At 40.7% G+C, this 18,263-nt stretch overlaps 1 protein-coding gene across 3 annotated transcripts in view; it reads right to left on the reverse strand.

Moving 5' to 3' along the window:
• cd34 (CD34 molecule) overlaps nt 1-18,263 on the reverse strand; it is a 95,478-nt gene that overhangs the window by 49,101 nt on the left and 28,114 nt on the right. For all 3 annotated transcript variants that reach the window (XM_060937346.1, XM_060937344.1, XM_060937345.1), the window contains one exon: nt 15,909-16,120. In XM_060937346.1, the coding sequence (XP_060793329.1) occupies nt 15,909-16,120 (212 nt within the window). The remainder of the gene's footprint in view (nt 1-15,908; nt 16,121-18,263) is intronic.

The following is an 18,263-nucleotide window of genomic DNA, read 5'->3' on the forward strand; positions in this document are numbered from 1 at the left end:
AACTGGACTTGCTTGAAGATTCTTGAAGACATTTCACCTCTCATCCGAAAGGCTTCTTTAGTTCTGTCTGACTAATAGGGAGTATCAGGTATTTATCCTCTCATGGATGAAAAGCAATCCTAAGGTGTCATTGAGCCATCCTGTTGGTGTGGGTCACTGGGGGCTGGGTGTGAACGGCCTCGAGAGTCGTTAGGGTGATCAATGGATTGCTGGTTCTCTCTGTCCTCCTGTGAGTCACTGAAAACAGCTGGGTTTTGGTGTGCATCCAGTTGTCTGGGAAGTGTGCCAAGGACTGCATTGTAGGTGGCTGATAAATGATGTCTTAGACCCCCACCTCTGTTGCTCTCTTTTACCACCCACAGTTTACTATGACCTGGATGACTGAGAATCTTCACAGACATGTTTCCACGCACTTTGGAATGAGAACCCTTCGAGTATGAGAGGACTTCCAGAAAACTGGCAGACTACAGAAACCACCTGCGTTTCAACCTGAGATGCAGACAATCCAACATTATCCCCACTAGCCTACGCCTGTATTCAACCATCAAACGACACAGAGCTGAAATAATCCTCCAGAAAGCCCAGAAGCAGCTTCTCAACGAGAGAGTGAGACAAGTACATTTCACCATCGATGCTCTCCAGAACAGGACTGAACTGATGTTTGAAGAGTTGACAGTACTTCTTCCCAGTGAAGTTTTGGAACGAGTCTCTGAGTTCGCTGAGAAGGCACAGATTTCACAACATACCAAAGGCAAGGAAAGACAGATGCACAAATTTCAAACATTGCCGTCTAAAACCACCTCCTCCAGCAAGACAGAAGTGCTGACTTGGAGGAAGAAATCTGACCAGGCTACACAACTGGACATAGAAGAGAAATGGGTGAAGAACTTATCCAACAGGGTACTCACCCAACCAGAGAAAGCTGTTTTATCCAAGGGACTTAACTTTGCAGTTTCACCAGAGCGGATACCAGTGGTAGACCTCATCACAGCCACAGAGTCAGCCATCAGAAACAACAATCTGACCAATACAGAGGCAGAACAACTTAGACTGAAGATATCAGCTGTTCTGTCCAGTGCGAAAGCACCCCCCTCCAACCTCACCAGCCAAGAAAAGAGGGCTCTTACATTGCTTCAAAGAGACCGGAACATCACCATCCTTCCTGCTGACAAAAGGAGATGCACAGTGGTGCTAAACACAGTGGATTACCACTCCAGAATGACCAGTCTCCTCAGCGACACAACCACCTATGAAACCTTGAGGCGGGACCCCACCAGTTGTTACAAAAAGAAAGTTGTTAGCTGCCTGCAACAATTAGAAAAGGACCAAGCCATTCCTCTCATATACGGACTCCCCAAGATTCACAAGGAAGGAGCTCCACTCAGACCTATCATCAGCAGTATAAACTCTGTCACCTATAACATTGCCAAACACCTAGCCACCATCCTGGCTCCTCTTGTTGGAAATATGCCACATCACGTCAAAAACGCCCAAGATTTTGCTACCAAAGTTGCAGACCTCAAACTAGACTCAGATGAAACCATGGTTTCCTACGATGTCACTTCTCTTTTCACCTGCATTCCCACCACAGAAGCAGATTAATCTGTTAGAAAACGACTCCTTCAAGACAGCACCTTACTGGATAGAACGAACCTCACCACGGACCAGATTTGCACCCTGCTTGACCTCTGCCTGACTACCACTTATTTCCAGTTTAATGAAGTTTCTACAGACAGAAGCATAGATGCACCATGGGCTCACTGGTGTCCCCTATTGTGGCCAATCTTTACATGGAGGAAGTGGAACATAAAGCTTTGACCACTTTTTCAGGAGTTGCTCCCAGCCACTGGTTCAGATATGTGGATGACACCTGGGTTAAAATCAAAACCCATGAGGGTTTTGATGAAGCCTTCTCTAAACACATCAATGCAGTGGATATCAACATCAATTTCACTTGGGGGGGGGATGTCAGTGGGAATAATCTAGCCTTCTTGGATTGTGATGTACACATTAGACAAGATAGAAGCCTTAGCATCGAGGTCTACCAGAAACCCCCCCACACAGACCAGTACCTACTCTTCAACTCTCACCACCCACTGGAACACAAATTGGGGTCATTAGGACCTTGCAACACAGGGCTCAGAACATTCCTACAACAGTAGAGGGAAAAGAGAAGGAGCAGAATCACATCAAGAAAGCACTTCAGAACTGCAGGTATCCCAACTGGGCTTTCTTCAAGAGCAGAAAAAGGAACATAACAGACAAGGAGGATAACAGGAACAAACGCAAGAACATTGTCATTCCCTACATTTCTGGTCTATCTGAGAAACTCAGGAGGATCTTCTATAAACACAACATTCCGGTACATTTCAGACCCAGTAACACTCTGAAGCAGAAACTGGTCCACCCTAAGGACAGAATAGCCAGACACAAACAGGACAACGTAGTGTATGCAATTCAGTGCAGTGAGGAATGCTTGGACTCGTATATTGGGGAAACAAAACAACTGCTTCACAGGTGCATGGCTCAACACAGGAGAGCCAGTTCCTCAGGCCAGGACTCTGCTGTCTATCTTCATCTTAACAACAAAGGACACTCATTTCAGGATTGCAACGTACGTATTTTCCCAGAGAGGATCACTGGTATGAGCGAGGAGTTAAAGAAGCCATTTTTGTCAACCTGGAACAGCCATCACTGAACAGAGGTGGGGGTCTCAGACATCATTTATCAGCCACCTACAATGCAGTCCTTGGCACACTTCCCAGACAACTGAATGCACACCAAAACCCAGCTGTTTTCAGTGACTCACAGGAGGACAGAGAGAACCAGCAATCGATTGATCACCCTAACAACTCTTGAGGCTGTTCACACCCAGCCCCCAGTGACCCACATCAACAGGATGGCTCAATGACACCTTAGGATTGCTTTTCATCCATGATAAATACCTGATACTCCCTATTAGTCAGACAGAACTGAAGAAGCCTTTCGGATGAGAGGTGAAACGTCTTCAAGAATCTTCAAACAAGTCCAGTTGTTCTGTTTTACCACCCACAAGCAGATGCGTTCACAGTTATCTCGAATCCAAGAAAAGCCTCAACTATCCTGATATCTGTAGCAACACCCATTTCGTCTCAATCAATTAAAACATACCTGAAGACCTGGCTCAGATGATCATGCTTTGCTATGTCTTGAGTGGTGTCTATAATGATGGAATAAAATGGAGATGCATTTATTTCATGGACTATGTTGCTCTTGACTCTGTGTGATAATATATAAATGATCTCATCCTGAATAGCATGGCTCAGATATTTAACTAATCCCTCGGGCCGGCTGATCAGTTCTTTCAGGACAGGGTCATAGCGGGCCAACAGTTCAATGATGGACAAAAAGTTTCCTGTGTTCCCCTGCCCAATGGACTCACGGTGTCCCCTAAATCCCATGTTACATGACGCTAAGGTCAGTGTGACATTCACAATGTGCTCTAATGCTTGCCTCCAAAAGTTAGCCGCATTATGAACATCCCTCTCCATATCAGCATCTATTGTACCATGGAGTTTCCACTGCTCATAGACTACACATGGATCTAGGTAGACTCATGCACTCAGAGCCGGTTCAGACCTCCATGGGGCCCTAGGCAAAATTCTGCTAAGGGGCCCTCTTAACTGAACCCCAAAATGTTCAACAGTCGCACCTGACACCCAGTGCTTCCACTCATCCCCCCTTTAAACATATTGCACTAATGTCGCCACCTGTTGGTCTAACTCCAAATAAACACAGAAATAAATTTATGAATTATACAGAAATAAATAAATAAATTTCACCATTTGACAGCCGTCTCTGTAATAATCCTGGATGGAACCCTCTTCTGGACTTGTCTTTGGGGTAAGAAAAATCTACTCCTGGCTTGAATGGACCTCTGCGCACTAACTCAGTCTGCATACAGTCCGTTAAGACTGGGGGCCAGTCTGCTGGATCATTTGGTGGAGCAGAGACTGTTGCTTTAGGGTCTGAGCTAGCTTCTGATGCTTGCTGTGCACACGTGGTTGTGTGAATAGTGGCCGAGGCTGCCTGTTCTTCCCCTGTGTCTGTACTTGACAACGGTGGCTGTACTGGACCTGTGCTGCTGCTTGTACTGGCTGAGGCAGCTGCATATGACTCATCTGTGCTGGCTGAAGGTGGCTCATCTGTGCCTGTCCTATCTGGTTCTGTCTCTCCACTGGCTGACTGGCTGGACTCTGTGCTGCTTGTTAGAAACTTAAGCATAGCACCTGTAAACTATAGATAAGGCTACTATTAATTCAGCTCCATCAAATTGGCTGCACTTGTTTTACCTTCAGATACTGTACTTAAAATGTAGGTGATTTAGATTATTATTTAGCCTATTTAGCACCATTGTCATAATATTTCACGAGTTTTATTTATTCACTAATATACCTGCATCTATATTTGCCTGTGGGCTATCCAAGCAAACAAAATTCAATCGTAGTAAATATTTATCCATTACTTTCCATTTTGTACAAGTGCAGTTGTAACTACACTCAGAACAATTGATATAACACTTAAATTGTAGAAGCCAGCAAGACGCACACGGAGTCCGTCCGGGGTTCACCCAGGGCTCACCACCCTGTTATGTAGGTCAAACACCGACTAGCCCCGTCCCTCCCACTCGGAGAGGAGAGTTACCTGACTGCTGTTCCCGCTGTTCATTTTCATGCAGTTTCTTTTTCCTTTTTTCACTCCCCGAGGGATAACTCTGCTTCATCTTGCTAGGTTGAGGCACATGCACTAGGAATCTGACGTGTGCGAGCAGCGCAACGGACGGTCACGTTGTCACGTCCGTCCCCCCCCCCCCCCCCCCCCACGGGGCCTCTATGAGTTTGCGGGGCCCTACGCAACGTGCGTAGTGTGCATATTGGGTGAACCGGTACTGCATGCACTGCAATTTTGGAGGAGATATGTTTCCAATCTCTAACTCCGTTTACCCAGGCATTATTGTAGGAGGGGGCTTGACGATTGGCAAAAAGCCAGCGAGGCTCGCAATATGCACAGTCAAGCTTGGGCGAGTAGCATTACCAGCTTCGTGGAAGTTTAATACTAGCTTTAGTGACAGATGTGTAGTAATGAGTTGAAAAACTGTGATTGCTAGTGACGGGAAAGGGACCATTTGGCTTACAGTACATGGGCCAGTTTGAAGGATATACAGTGGTGCTTGAAAGTTTGTGAACCCTTTAGAATTTTCTACATTTCTGCATAAATATGATCTAAAACATTATCAGATTTTCACACAAGTCCTAAAAGTAGATGAAGAGAACCCAGTTAAACAAATGAGACAAAAATATTATACTTGGTCATTTATTTATTGAGAAAAATTATTTGATATTACATATCTGTGAGTGGCAAAAGTATGTGAACCTCTAGGATTAGCAGTTAATTTGAAGGTGAAATTAGAGTCAGGTGTTTTCAATCAATGGGATGACAATCAGGTGTGAGTGGGCACCCTGTTTTATTTAAAGAACAGGGATCTATCAAAGTCTGATCTTCACAACACATGTTTGTGGAAGTGTATCATGGCACGAACAAAGGAGATTTCTGAGGACCTCAGAAAAAGCATTGTTGATTCTCATCAGGCTGGAAAAGGTTACAAAACCATCTCTAAAGAGTTTGGACTCCACCAATCCACAGTCAGACAGATTGTGTACAAATGGAGGAAATTCAAGACCATTGCTACCCTCCCCAGGTCAACCAACAAAGATCACTCCAAGAGCAAGGTGTGTAATAGTAGGCGAGGTCACAAAGGACCCCAGGGTAACTTCTAAGCAACTGAAGGCTTCTCTCACATTGGCTAATGTTAATGTTCAAGAGTCCACCATCAGGAGAACACTGAACAACAATGGTGTGCATGGCAGGGTTGCAAGGAGAAAGCCACTGCTCTCCAAAAAGAACATTGCTGCTCATCTGCAGTTTGCTAAAGATCACGTGGACAAGCCAGGCTATTGGAAAAATGTTTTGTGTATGGATGAGACCAAAATAGAACTTTTTGGTTTAAATGAGAAGCGTTATGTTTGGAGAAAGAAAAACACTGCATTCCAGCATAAGAACCTTATCTCATCTGTGAAACATGGTGGTGGTAGTATCATGATTTGGGCCTGTTTTGCTGCATCTGGGCCAGGACGGCTTGCCATCATTGATGGAACAATGAATTCTGAATTATACCAGCGAATTCTAAAGGAAAATGTCAGGACATCTGTCCATGAACTGAATCTCAAGAGAAGGTGGGTCATGCAGCAAGACAACGACCCTAAGCACACAAGTCGTTCGACCAAAGAATGGTTAAAGAAGAATAAAGTTAATGTTTTGGAATGGCCAAGTCAATGTCCTGACCTTAATCCAATCAAAATGTTGTGGAAGGACCTGAAGCGAGTTGTTCATGTGAAGAAACCCAACAACATCCCAGAGTTGAAGCTGTTCTGTAGAGAGAAATTGGTTAAAATTCCTCCAAGCCGGTGTGCAGGACTGATCAACAGTTACCGGAAACGTTTAGTTGCAGTTATTGCTGCACAAGGGGGTCACACCAGATACTGAAAGCAAAGGTTCACATACTTTTGCCACTCACAGATATGTAATATTGGATCATTTTCCTCAATAAATAAATGACCAAGTGTAATATTTTTGTCTCATTTGTTTAACTGGGTTCTCTTTATCTACTTTTAGGACTTGTGTGAAAATCTGATGAAGTTTTAGGCCATATTTATGCAGAAATATAGAAAATTCTCAAAGGTTCACAAACTTTCAAGCACCACTGTACCTCTTCACATTAGCATCTGCAATGTTTTCAGGGAAATTACCACGGTCTGTTGGAAAATTATCTGGGTTTGATGATTCCATGCTGGGAATCATGCTACTCACTTCAGCTAACTCTCCACGTTCCCTTCCCTCCTGATTCTGGTTGCTCATCTCAGCTAACCCCTCTCCATGTTCCCCACCCTCCTCTATAGACCCTTTTCAGTCACGTGACCTTCGTAAACGCGACCACCATTTTGGACATGTAGCGGACTTCGGCTCGAATTGGTTTGAATGCGAGGAAGGCGACAAACGGAGAACATATAAGAAAAAGGAGCGAGATGCAGAAAACACCTTCGCTATCCAGCGACGTAGGGCATTTACAGGGCGAGCAGAGGGAGAAATAACAACAGTAACGACACATTAGCAACGCCATACAGAAATAACGGTTTATGGCACAGACCCTTTCGGTTCTTGCTCATCTAGCTGCTACAATGACTGCTTAGACTGCAACAATAATACCTAACACACATTTAAGTATCTGTCGTAAAGACGTGAAACTCGTCGAGTGACAAGTGTGTTCATTGATAAGCTAACACAATCTAAAAGTAGACATACCATCACACTGCCCTGGCGCTGTGTACAGTTTACCTTCTATGGTTTGTGCACTCACTATTTGCCATTACTTTCTCCAACCGTTGTTACAGATTACAGGGAACGGCCTGGATTTAAGAGACAAGGCAAGGCAAGCCAAGGCAAGTTTATTTATATAGCACATTTCATACACAATGGCAGTTCAATGTGCTTTACAGAAGTAAAAACAAAAACAGTAAACAATAGAGAAATAAAATTACATAAAATAATTTTATTTTTATTCTAAAACAATTAATTAAAAGAATTAAAAGAATTAAAAGAAAATAATAAGAATTAAACAATAGTAGAACTAAAATAATAAAATAAAGTAGAAATAGGAGGAGAAAAAAAAGAAACCAGCAGAATAGAATAAAGAATAAAATAGAATAAAGTTAAAATTAAAGTAAATTTAAAACATGCAGAGAAAGTAAAAATTATAAAAAAAGAAGACAATATTAATTATTTAACAGAAAGCATCTGAAAACAGCTTGGTCTTTAACCTAGATTTAAAACTGCCAACAGCAGGAGCATTTTTAATGTCCTCTGGCAGTTGGTTCCATAGCTGTACTGCATAGTAGCTAAAAGCTGCTTCACCATACTTTGTTTTAACAACTGGTTTTAATAGTAAATTTTTCTGTTTTGATCTGGTAGATCTGATTGGGTTAGGCTGCTGCAACATATCAGAGAGGTAATTGGGCCCTGTACCATTTAGACATTTGTACACCAGCAGCAATACTTTAAAGTCAATTCTGTAGCTTACTGGAAGCCAGTGAAGGGACCTTAGAATTGGAGTAATGTGCTCTGTTCTTTTTGTTCGTGTGAGAACCCTAGCCGCTGCATTTTGAACCAGCTGAAGTCGTTTGATGGTCTTTTTTGGCAGGCCTGTGAAAAGGCCATTGCAGTAATCAACCCTACTAGAGATGAAGGCATGTATTAGTTTTTCCAGATCATTTTTTGACATAAGTCCTCTTAGTTTGGAAATGTTTTTTAGGTGATAAAATGCCGTTTTAGTGATTGCTTTCATGTGACTGTCAAAGTTTAGCTCGCTGTCAATGAAAACACCAAGATTTTTAACCATTTCTTTTCATCCCTTTTGTGTCAAGAATAGTGGTAATCTTGAGTCTTTCATCTTTTTTTCCAAATAGAATTACTTCTGTTTTATCTGTGTTCAGCTGAAGAAAATTTTGTGACATCCAGCTATTGATTTGATCGATACACTGGTAGAGACATTCAAGGGGGGTATAATCATTAGGTGATAGAGCGAAATAAATTTGGGTGTCATCTGCATAGCAGTGATACAAAATTGAATTTTTATTGATAATTTGCCCAAGTGGGAGCATATAAAGGTTGAAAAGTAATGGTCCAAGAATCAACCCCTGGGGGACACCACAGGTCAAGGACATTGACGTTGAGGAACAATTTCCCAGGGTAACAGAGAAACTTCTAAGTATGAATTTAACCAATTGATAACTTTACCAGTTAATCCAACCCAGTGTTCAAGTCGATATAGCAGTATGTTGTGATCAATAGTATCAAAAGCTGCACTGAGGTCCAGTAATACCAGGACCGATGTTTTGCCTGCATCAGTAGTAAGATGTATGTCATTTATAACTTTAATCAGCGCTGTTTCAGTGCTATGATTGGCACGAAATCCTGACTGAAAATTATCAAAACGGCTGTTTGCTATCAAGAAGGCAGTTAATTGATTGAAGACAATTTTTTCAAGGATTTTCCCAATGAATGGTAAATTTGATATTGGCCTGTAGTTATTTAATACTGAAGGATCCAGATTATTTTTTTTAAGAAGGGGCTTTACAACGGCTTTTTTTAGGGACACAGGAACAACGCCAGTCTCCAGGGATGTATTTATAATTTGAAGCACATCTGTAATTATAAGATGAAGAACAGACTTAAAAAAGTTGGTGGGCAGAATGTCCAATTCAGATGTTGAGGAACTGAGATTTTGTACAGTTTTTTCAAGAGTCTCATAATCAATTAAACAAAATTCTGACATTGTGTTGAAGTTATCTATCTGTGTCATTGGTGATTGCAGTTTTTCAATTTTTTGCAACTGAGATATATTATGAGGAATATTCTGCCATATTTTATCAATTTTACCTTTGAAAAAGAATGCAAACTCATTGCATTTATTAACTGAGAGAAGTTCAGGTGCTAATTGTGGTGGGGGATTAGTTAGCTTCTCTACTGTTGAAAATAGCACACGGACATTGTTCATATTCCTGCTGATGATGTTGGAGAAGAAAGACTGTCTTGCTTTACGAATTTCATAATTATAATTACAAAGCATCTCCTTATGGATTTGATAATGAATGTGAAGTTTAGATTTGCGCCATTTTCTTTCAGTCTTTCTACATTCTCTCTTTAGCAGTTTAACAGTGAAATGACCCTTTTCACGTGAAAAGGGTCCATATGACTTTGGCCGGAGCTACTGCTAAGCACCACCACGCTACTGCTGCTAGTGCTAACACAGGGCAATGTATGTTCACTACTAGCAAATTCAGGGACAGGAGAAGGCAAAGTAAAAAATGATACAAATACATGTTCCTCTTGTTTTGAACACTTATTTGTAGGCAGTGCTTAATTTGTAAAGTGTGAGGTCCCGGCGCGCAGAGGATGAGCGGCTCCGGTGCGGAAAAAAAGAGGGGGGGGAGGGGGCGCGGCGCTGCGCTGCTGGGCATGTTTTGTAATAACACTGCAAATTAAGTTCATCTGCAGATATTTTGTGGATGTCGTTTCATGAGAGAAATCACCAACAAGACAGATATCAAAATCAGACATTAACACTAAATAAACTTGCATTTTTTTATTTAATTATTTGGTTTTTTTTTTTTTTGTTACATAGTCAAAAGAGGTGTCGGATCACCGGATGCAGTGTAAATAGCTGCCGGAGCCAACGCCCGAGGTTCCAGAGCGCGCTCCGGCTTGCTCCCCCTCAAATTAAGCGCTGTTTGTAGGACACTGCCTCTGATCTGTCCTACAGTCTACCAACAGCAAAGGAACATAACGCTAGCTAATGTCGTTAGCTAATAACTATTACAGAAGAACAAAGAGGTTACAATGGGTTATTTTAGCCTATTTGGTTACACACTCACCGCCACAGAATGTTAACAGCAATGTAATACCTTTTCTGGCTAATTTTATTCGTCTTACCTCCAACAAAGTGGCCACTACACAAGCGCTGGTATGCCGAGGGCTGCCAATCTGTTAATGGCCGCTATCCATCTTCTCCGTCGGGATCTGATAAAATGATAAACCTTGCCTTGTTTGTTGATGGTTACTACATCCAGGTGCACAACAATATAGTGGCATGATGGAAGTCTTGCTGAAAATAAACACTTTCTTTGCTGCCGTTCCTCAATGTTGGCTGTGGTAAACTACTGGTAGTACATGTCCAAAATGGCAGTTGCGTTTGTCGTGACGTCACGTGAAAAGGGTCCATATGACTTTGGCCGGAGCTACTGCTAAGCACCACCATGCTACTGCTGCTAGTGCTAACACAGGGCAATGCATGTTCACTACTAGCAAATTCAGGGACAGGAGAAGGCAAAGTAAAAAATGAATCAAACTTTGGAAGTTTAGAGTTTGCCTCCTCTTTATTTTTATTTTTCTTCCTCTTTTGTGCCCCACTTTTACTTCTAAACATGCTGAATTCATAGACAACCAACAACCGCAACCAGGCATGCACCTTCCTCGTCTTGTTGTATGTCGTCAGACGGATGAGGACGTTAGTCAGCCTTTAGATCCTGCCCATCATGCATTGCAGTTTTTTTTGCAAATTCCTTAAACGAAAAACAATTAAATACAAAAGGAACTGCTTAGTTTAGCTTGAAAACATTGCAATTTATTATATTTTAAGTTTGTTTAGGGATTTCACAGGGTTTTTTTTATTTAATTTTTTTAACCATGATAAGAATGTGTAGCAAAAATGAGAGATATATCAGTCAACTAGTCTGTAATCATGTGAAAACTTGTAGGTTTCAAGGAATTTCCAATGAAATCGCATAAGGCACATTTATTGGGAGGGCCTGAATGTCAAAGGGTGGGCCCCTGTATGGTTAGGGGGAGGGCCCAGGGGCAATGGCCCCGCCCGCCCGCCCCCTTTAGCTCTGCCCCTGATTCTACCTGTAAAGAGAAAATTCTTTTTTTTTTGCTGTTATTGTCACCTTCCTTACCAATGGGACAATGTATTTTACAGATTCCACATCTTACTCCACAGGCCTTCACCCCACTTTCTGTGCCTTGGTGGTCATAACCCAAGGCCTTGGGAGTGGAAGCACCTGTTTCTTCACTGGCTAAACTGTTGTGTGAGAAGATAATTTAGTGCTGCCATGAAGTGACAAGTGGAACAGGATCTCCACAGTGTGGCCTCATATGCTAAATCACCCCAAACCGCTTTAGCCTACACATTAATCCTCCCTAACTGAAGCTTCCTTCCTTGGCAATGTGCAAAGACAGAAATAAAGACTATTGCAACTGAAAACAACCCATGCTTACATCCACATTATGTTTGCAAGAGATTAAAACAATTCAGCTACTTCCTGTTTCCTCACATTATCCTGTTAGTATTTAAGAGAATTATATAAGCTCTCAGTAAGATATATTTCTAGCGATAATGTTCTAATGCTTGAATGCAAAGTGCTCTAAAATAGCCGACTGTATTTACTAAAAAAAATAAAGCAAGGACAAAATAAGCATATAAAGCATGTATCCTCGTAATTATATCAGACCTGCAGAAAGCCATACTTTTCAAGTAATTGTTTTTTTTCTGTTTATTGCATGCATTAAAAAGTTTTAGATTTTTTTCGATTATAACATGCTATTATATTATTACATTTGATAAAGTAAGGAATATATGATGGACTGTGATGGTGTACGAAAATAATCCATAGTGGGTTCCTATCGGGCCAATACCACCCTGAAGAGATTATATATTGTATTGGGTAAAAACATGCTCTGAAGTCTGTTATTTCTCTTATACTACAGCAATATACTAGCGATTACCATTTGGAATTCAATAACGAACAACACATTGTGCTTTTTAACTGTGTATAGTTATATTTAATGTAATGTTCCTGTTTTCTCTTATGCTATAACAATTATAAATGGTAGCTTATACCTATTTCTCTCACTCACTTATTTTTCTCTCATAAAATTAATAAGACAAAGGGATAGGGGTATTTTGGGGGGAGGTGAGAATGCAGCCTGTCATGCAGCTTTATGAGAAATAAAGTTTTATTTAAGAGAATTATATGTCTTCTCTGTCCTGAAGACTTGAATGTTACAAAGCACTGACACCCAAGACTCCTTCCATAAATATTACATAAACATCTTCACTATATCAGCAATATTATTTTTCTCTGTTACATGATTTTAGCCTTAAATTATTTGGTGTGTGTATACTATAAGTTCCTGTGTATACTATATGAAAAATCATATTAGAATGAGCACATGAATGTAAACCTATCGAAATTAATGACAACATTATTTGAGAATCAGCTGCACAACAGCATTTAACAATGTACAATGTGAAAGTTTTCATTTTTTTTTAACAAGACAGGGAATTTCTTGTCTAAAGTGTGCACAGTGTTCAGATTCCTGCTCATTTGCAGCACTGCAGTGTTGGTTTATCCATATCTACTGCTTCTACAGGTAGTTTGGTAACACTTATTCCATCACACTAAAATACTGCTCAACAACTTATACAGGAACTAAGTGGTTCTTAATTAATAATAATAATTTAAAAAATAATAATTTCAATTTATATAGCGCCTTTCTCACACCCAAGGTCACTTTACAATGAGGGGAAAAAAAGGGAGTCCACTAAAAGAGAGTCAGGATGTAATTCCAATGGTATAGCTACCACCATCCCACCAGATGCACAAAGATAAATCCCACACTGCCTGCATAGCCACTGCGACACTGCCAGGCAACATCGCTTGGAACACTGTGCCATGGATCCACAAAGCAAGCACAGAAGCACCACCACACAGAGTGCCGGTATGTCCCAAACCACTTTCACAGCCAATGCAACGCCACCGGGCAACATCACTCGGAGCACCACACCAAGCACAAAAGCACCACCGCACAGAGTGCTGGACAACCCCAATGTTAAAAAGAGTAACGAACTCACTGCAGTCCATAGTGAGGAGCACAGACATCACCCACAGCACACGAAGGCCTGAAGGGAACCGATGCCAAAACTGGGTCCGCCATGCCAGCTATGCCACAACTGGCAGACAAAACACTCAAACAAAAAACAAACATCAAACTACACAAACACAAAAAAGAAAAACAAAAGAAAAAAAAGAAAAATGAAAAGCTCTGGTGAGAAGTGGCAGTTTCTGGTTGAGAGTACGCATGGCGTACTCTCAACCAGAAACGGAAATAAAAAAACGTTACTACAACTTTAACACATCTTACTCCTACTAACTACAAAGAACCACTAAGTTAGATCTTTCTCTCTATTTGGCATATCGCTACAGTGACGTGGCTGCTCTGAGGGCTTCTTCTTTCAGCCATCAAGACTTCAAGGGAAGAATTACAGTAGTGGTTTCATACAGAGGTTTCATATTATAGAGGTTTCAAACCTCTGTAATCCAGTAAAAGGCAACAGGAAGCGGTTGCCTTCTACTGGATTATTATAGAGGTTTTCTCCTCTCAACCATTCACACACAAATTCACACACATAGAAAGTTTAGAGTATGGTGGTGTAGTGGTTAGCACGGTGGTGTAGAGGTTAGCACTGTTGCCTTACAGCAAGAAGGTTCTGGGTTCGAGCCCAGTGGCCCAGTTTGCATGTTCTCCCTGTGTCTGCGTGGGTTTCCTCTGGGTGTTCTGGTTTCCCCCACAGTCCAAAGACATGCAGATTAGGTCAACATGGGGCAGCCATGACCTGAAGGTTGGGATGAAGGCACCTAACACCCAACTGCTCCCTGGGCACTGTAGCATAGCTGCCCACTGCTCTGGGTATGTGTGTTCACTGCTTCAGATAGGTTAAATGCAGAGGAGGAATTTCACTGTGTGCTTGTCTGTGCTTGAGTGTACATGTGATAAATCAAGGCTTCTTCTTCTTCTTTTAGAACAGCCAGTTAACCTAATTGCATGTCTTTAAACTGTGGAGGAAACCCACACAGACATGGGGAGAACAAGCAAACTTCATGCAGAAAGGCCCCCATCAGCTGTGAGGTTTGAACCTGGAACCTTCATGCTGTGAGGCGATAGTACTAATCACTGCACCACACTAATTAGTTACTCAGTAAATATGCTAGTAGGAACTTTAACCTTTTACATTACATCACTATTACATTTCTCCTGCAGAACTACCAGCTAATTATGACCCTTTTATAATAACTACTAATTAATATTGATTATACCATTAACTGAATCATGAATGATATCCTAGTGGTCATATCGTGCACTCCATAGGTTCTATAAATAAGGGTAAGTAAAAAGAGGGGATTCTGTGTAAATAAATAAATAGCTGTCCAGTCATCTAAGGAATGATACGCTGGCTAAAACTCTACTGTAGATACATAAAGAAAAATTAATATAAAACACCAAAGTAAATTATTAAATGATCACATCACCTTCTCATGATTCTTTCCATGTTTTATGCAATATGCGCTAATGCTAATGTTTGTTCAGTTCCTTCTTATGTTATTTAATTGTTTAATTAATTATTATGTAAGTTTTATATGATTTTTTTTTAATCAGCCCTGTCTTGTACCATAACAACTCCAAGTTGTATGAATCACTTCAAAAGGGATATCATATGAAAAACTCACTTTTTTCAGTGCTTGTACACATACATTCAGGTATCTGGAGTGACAACCACAGCCCGCAAACTCTGAAATAAGACACCCAGTCAATTTATTTTGTTCTGAATATTTCAGAAAACACGAGTCATTCCGATTCGGCTCCTCCTTCACAAGCGGAGCTCATGAGAACGATTCCACCCCCTGATGAATGATTCTGAATACGTCCACTCGCAGCTTTTGCGAATGAGTATAAATGAGGAAAGTGCTGCATGATGAGCTGACAGAATAAGGGGGTGGAGTTAGCAGTCGCTCATTAACATTTAAGGAAACAGACATTCAAAATCAGGGTCAAATCAAATCAGGGCCATTTAGACAGAGTGAGAAGGGCGCTGTGGTGCTTCATCCTTGTGGTATTTTGATCAAAGCATGTCACAGACATTACATTAAGACCTCAGAGAAGTGGGTCAAATGTGGAAAAGGGGTATAATGTAATCTTTAAGAATGTCATGTATTTTAAAGAGATTATTAATAATGATTGTGTTCAGGAGTTTATGATGAACAGGGACAGTATTAAACTTTTTGTTATTATAAATAAAATTATTTCCAAAAAATGAAAGTATATTAATTGAGAATATTAGCTAGAGTTTTTATATACATTTTTGTTTTTTCAGTGACTTTTTTTTTTGAATGAATACATACACAGTGAGACTCACTCACCTCGTTTTGATTAATTTGAACATCATTAATTTCACTGTTTGTAGAAAAGTCCTCCAGAGTGCTGTTCACCACAGGCTGTGAAGTGGTTGTCTCAGATGTAGCTAGGATTTCATGAGCTTCTTCATTGGTGATGGCTGTGTCTGTCTGCGATGCTGCGGATCCTGGGAGTGTATCCTGGGTTGTACTGCCGGGATGATCAGTACCTTGTTTAACTGTAAAATATCAAAGGGATCATGAATAAAGATATTAGGAAGGCTTTGTGTAGACTCAGGCACTACACAGAGATCCATAAACAGTAGTCACTCTATTATTATTTATCCTTTCTCTTTTTAATGGACAACTTTCTACAATACATTCACAATTACTACATACTAACTTTATATATAGTGCATATGTCATTGATTATGTTTAATAATGGTTATTATTATACATACAGGACACTTTTTCAATGGAATTAAAACTTGTTCTATTCCCTTCTAGCGAGTTCCATTCATTTGGTTTGATAGCATGCAGTGTTGTTAGCATATCGCCTATCCAATGTGTATTATGTCACTCTATCCAAAAGAGAACAAGCGTTGAATATGGTTTGCAATATTGCACGGTTGTCAAGACAACATGACGTCACACATTGGAGACGTAAAACTTCCGCGTTAGCGAGCGACTGTGACAATTTGTGAATAAACATGCCCGCCAGGTTTGCTGTGTTAAATACAGAAGATTTTGAGAGAGTTTTGAAAGAGAAAGACATGTTAAACACCCGAAAGGAATGTGTATGTATAATAATAATACAACCCCGATTCCAAAAAAGTTGGGACAAAGTAAAATTGTAAATAAAAACGGAATGCAATGATGTGGAAGTTTCAAAATTCCATATTTTATTCAGAATAGAACATAGATGACGTATCAAATGTTTAAACTGAGAAAATGTGTTATTTAAAGAGAAAAATTAGGTGATTTTAAATTTCATGACAACACATCTCAAAAAAGTTGGGACAAGGCCATGTTTACCACTGTGAGACATCCCCTTTTCTCTTTACAACAGTCTGTAAACGTCTGGGGACTGAGGAGACAAGTTGCTCAAGTTTAGGGATAGGAATGTTAACCCATTCTTGTCTAATGTAGGATTCTAGTTGCTCAACTGTCTTTTTTGTCGTATCTTCCGTTTTATGATGCGCCAAATGTTTTCTATGGGTGAAAGATCTGGACTGTAGGCTGGCCAGTTCAGTACCCGGACCCTTCTTCTACGCAGCCATGATGCTGTAATTGATGCAGTATGTGTTTGGCATTGTCATGTTGGAAAATGCAAGGTCTTCCCTGAAAGAGATGTCGTCTGGATGGGAGCATATGTTGCTCTAGAACCTGGATATACCTTTCAGCATTGATGGTGTCTTTCCAGATGTGTAAGCTGCCCATGCCTCTAATGCAACCCCATACCATCAAAGATGTAGGCTTCTGAATTGAGCGCTGATAACAACTTGGGTCGTCCTTCTCCTCTTTAGTCCGAATGACACGGCGTCCCTGATTTCCATAAAGAAGTTCAAATTTTGATTCGTCTGACCACAGAACAGTTTTCCACTTTGCCACAGTTCATTTTAAATGAGCCTTGGCTCAGAGAAGATGTCTGCGCTTCTGGATCATGTTTAGATACGGCTTCTTCTTTGAACTATAGAGTTTTAGCTGGCAACGACAGATGGCACGGTAAATTGTGTTCACAGATAATGTTCTCTGGAAATATTCCTGAGCCCATTTTGTGATTTCCAATACAGAAGCATGCCTGTATGTGATGCAGTGCCGTCTAAGGGCCCGAAGATCACAGGCACCCAGTATGGTTTTCCGGCCTTGATTCTTACGCACAGAGATTCTTCCAGATTCTCTGAATCTTTTGATGATATTATGCACTGTAAATGATGATATGTTCAAACTCTTTGCAATTTTACACTGTCGAACTCCTTTCTGATATTGCTCCACTATTTGTCGGTGCAGAATTAGGGGGATTGGTGATCCTCTTCCCATCTTTACTTCTGAGAGCTGCTGCCACTCCAAGATGTTCTTTTTATACCCAGTCATGTTAATGACCTATTGCCAAATGACCTAATGAGTTGCAATTTGGTCCTCCAGCTGTTCCTTTTTTGTATCTTTAACTTTTCCAGCCTCCTATTGCCCCTGTCCCAACTTTTTTGAGATGTGTTGCTGTCATGAAATTTCAAATGAGCCAATATTTGGCATGAAATTTCAAAATGTCTCACTTTTGACATTTGATATGTTGTCTATGTTCTATTGTGAATACGATATCAGTTTTTGAGATTTGTAAATTATTGCATTCCGTTTTTATTTGCAATTTGTACTTTGTCCCAA

The sequence above is a fragment of the Neoarius graeffei genome, chromosome 13 (genome assembly GCF_027579695.1).
Source record: "Neoarius graeffei isolate fNeoGra1 chromosome 13, fNeoGra1.pri, whole genome shotgun sequence".
Lineage (NCBI taxonomy): Eukaryota > Metazoa > Chordata > Actinopteri > Siluriformes > Ariidae > Neoarius > Neoarius graeffei.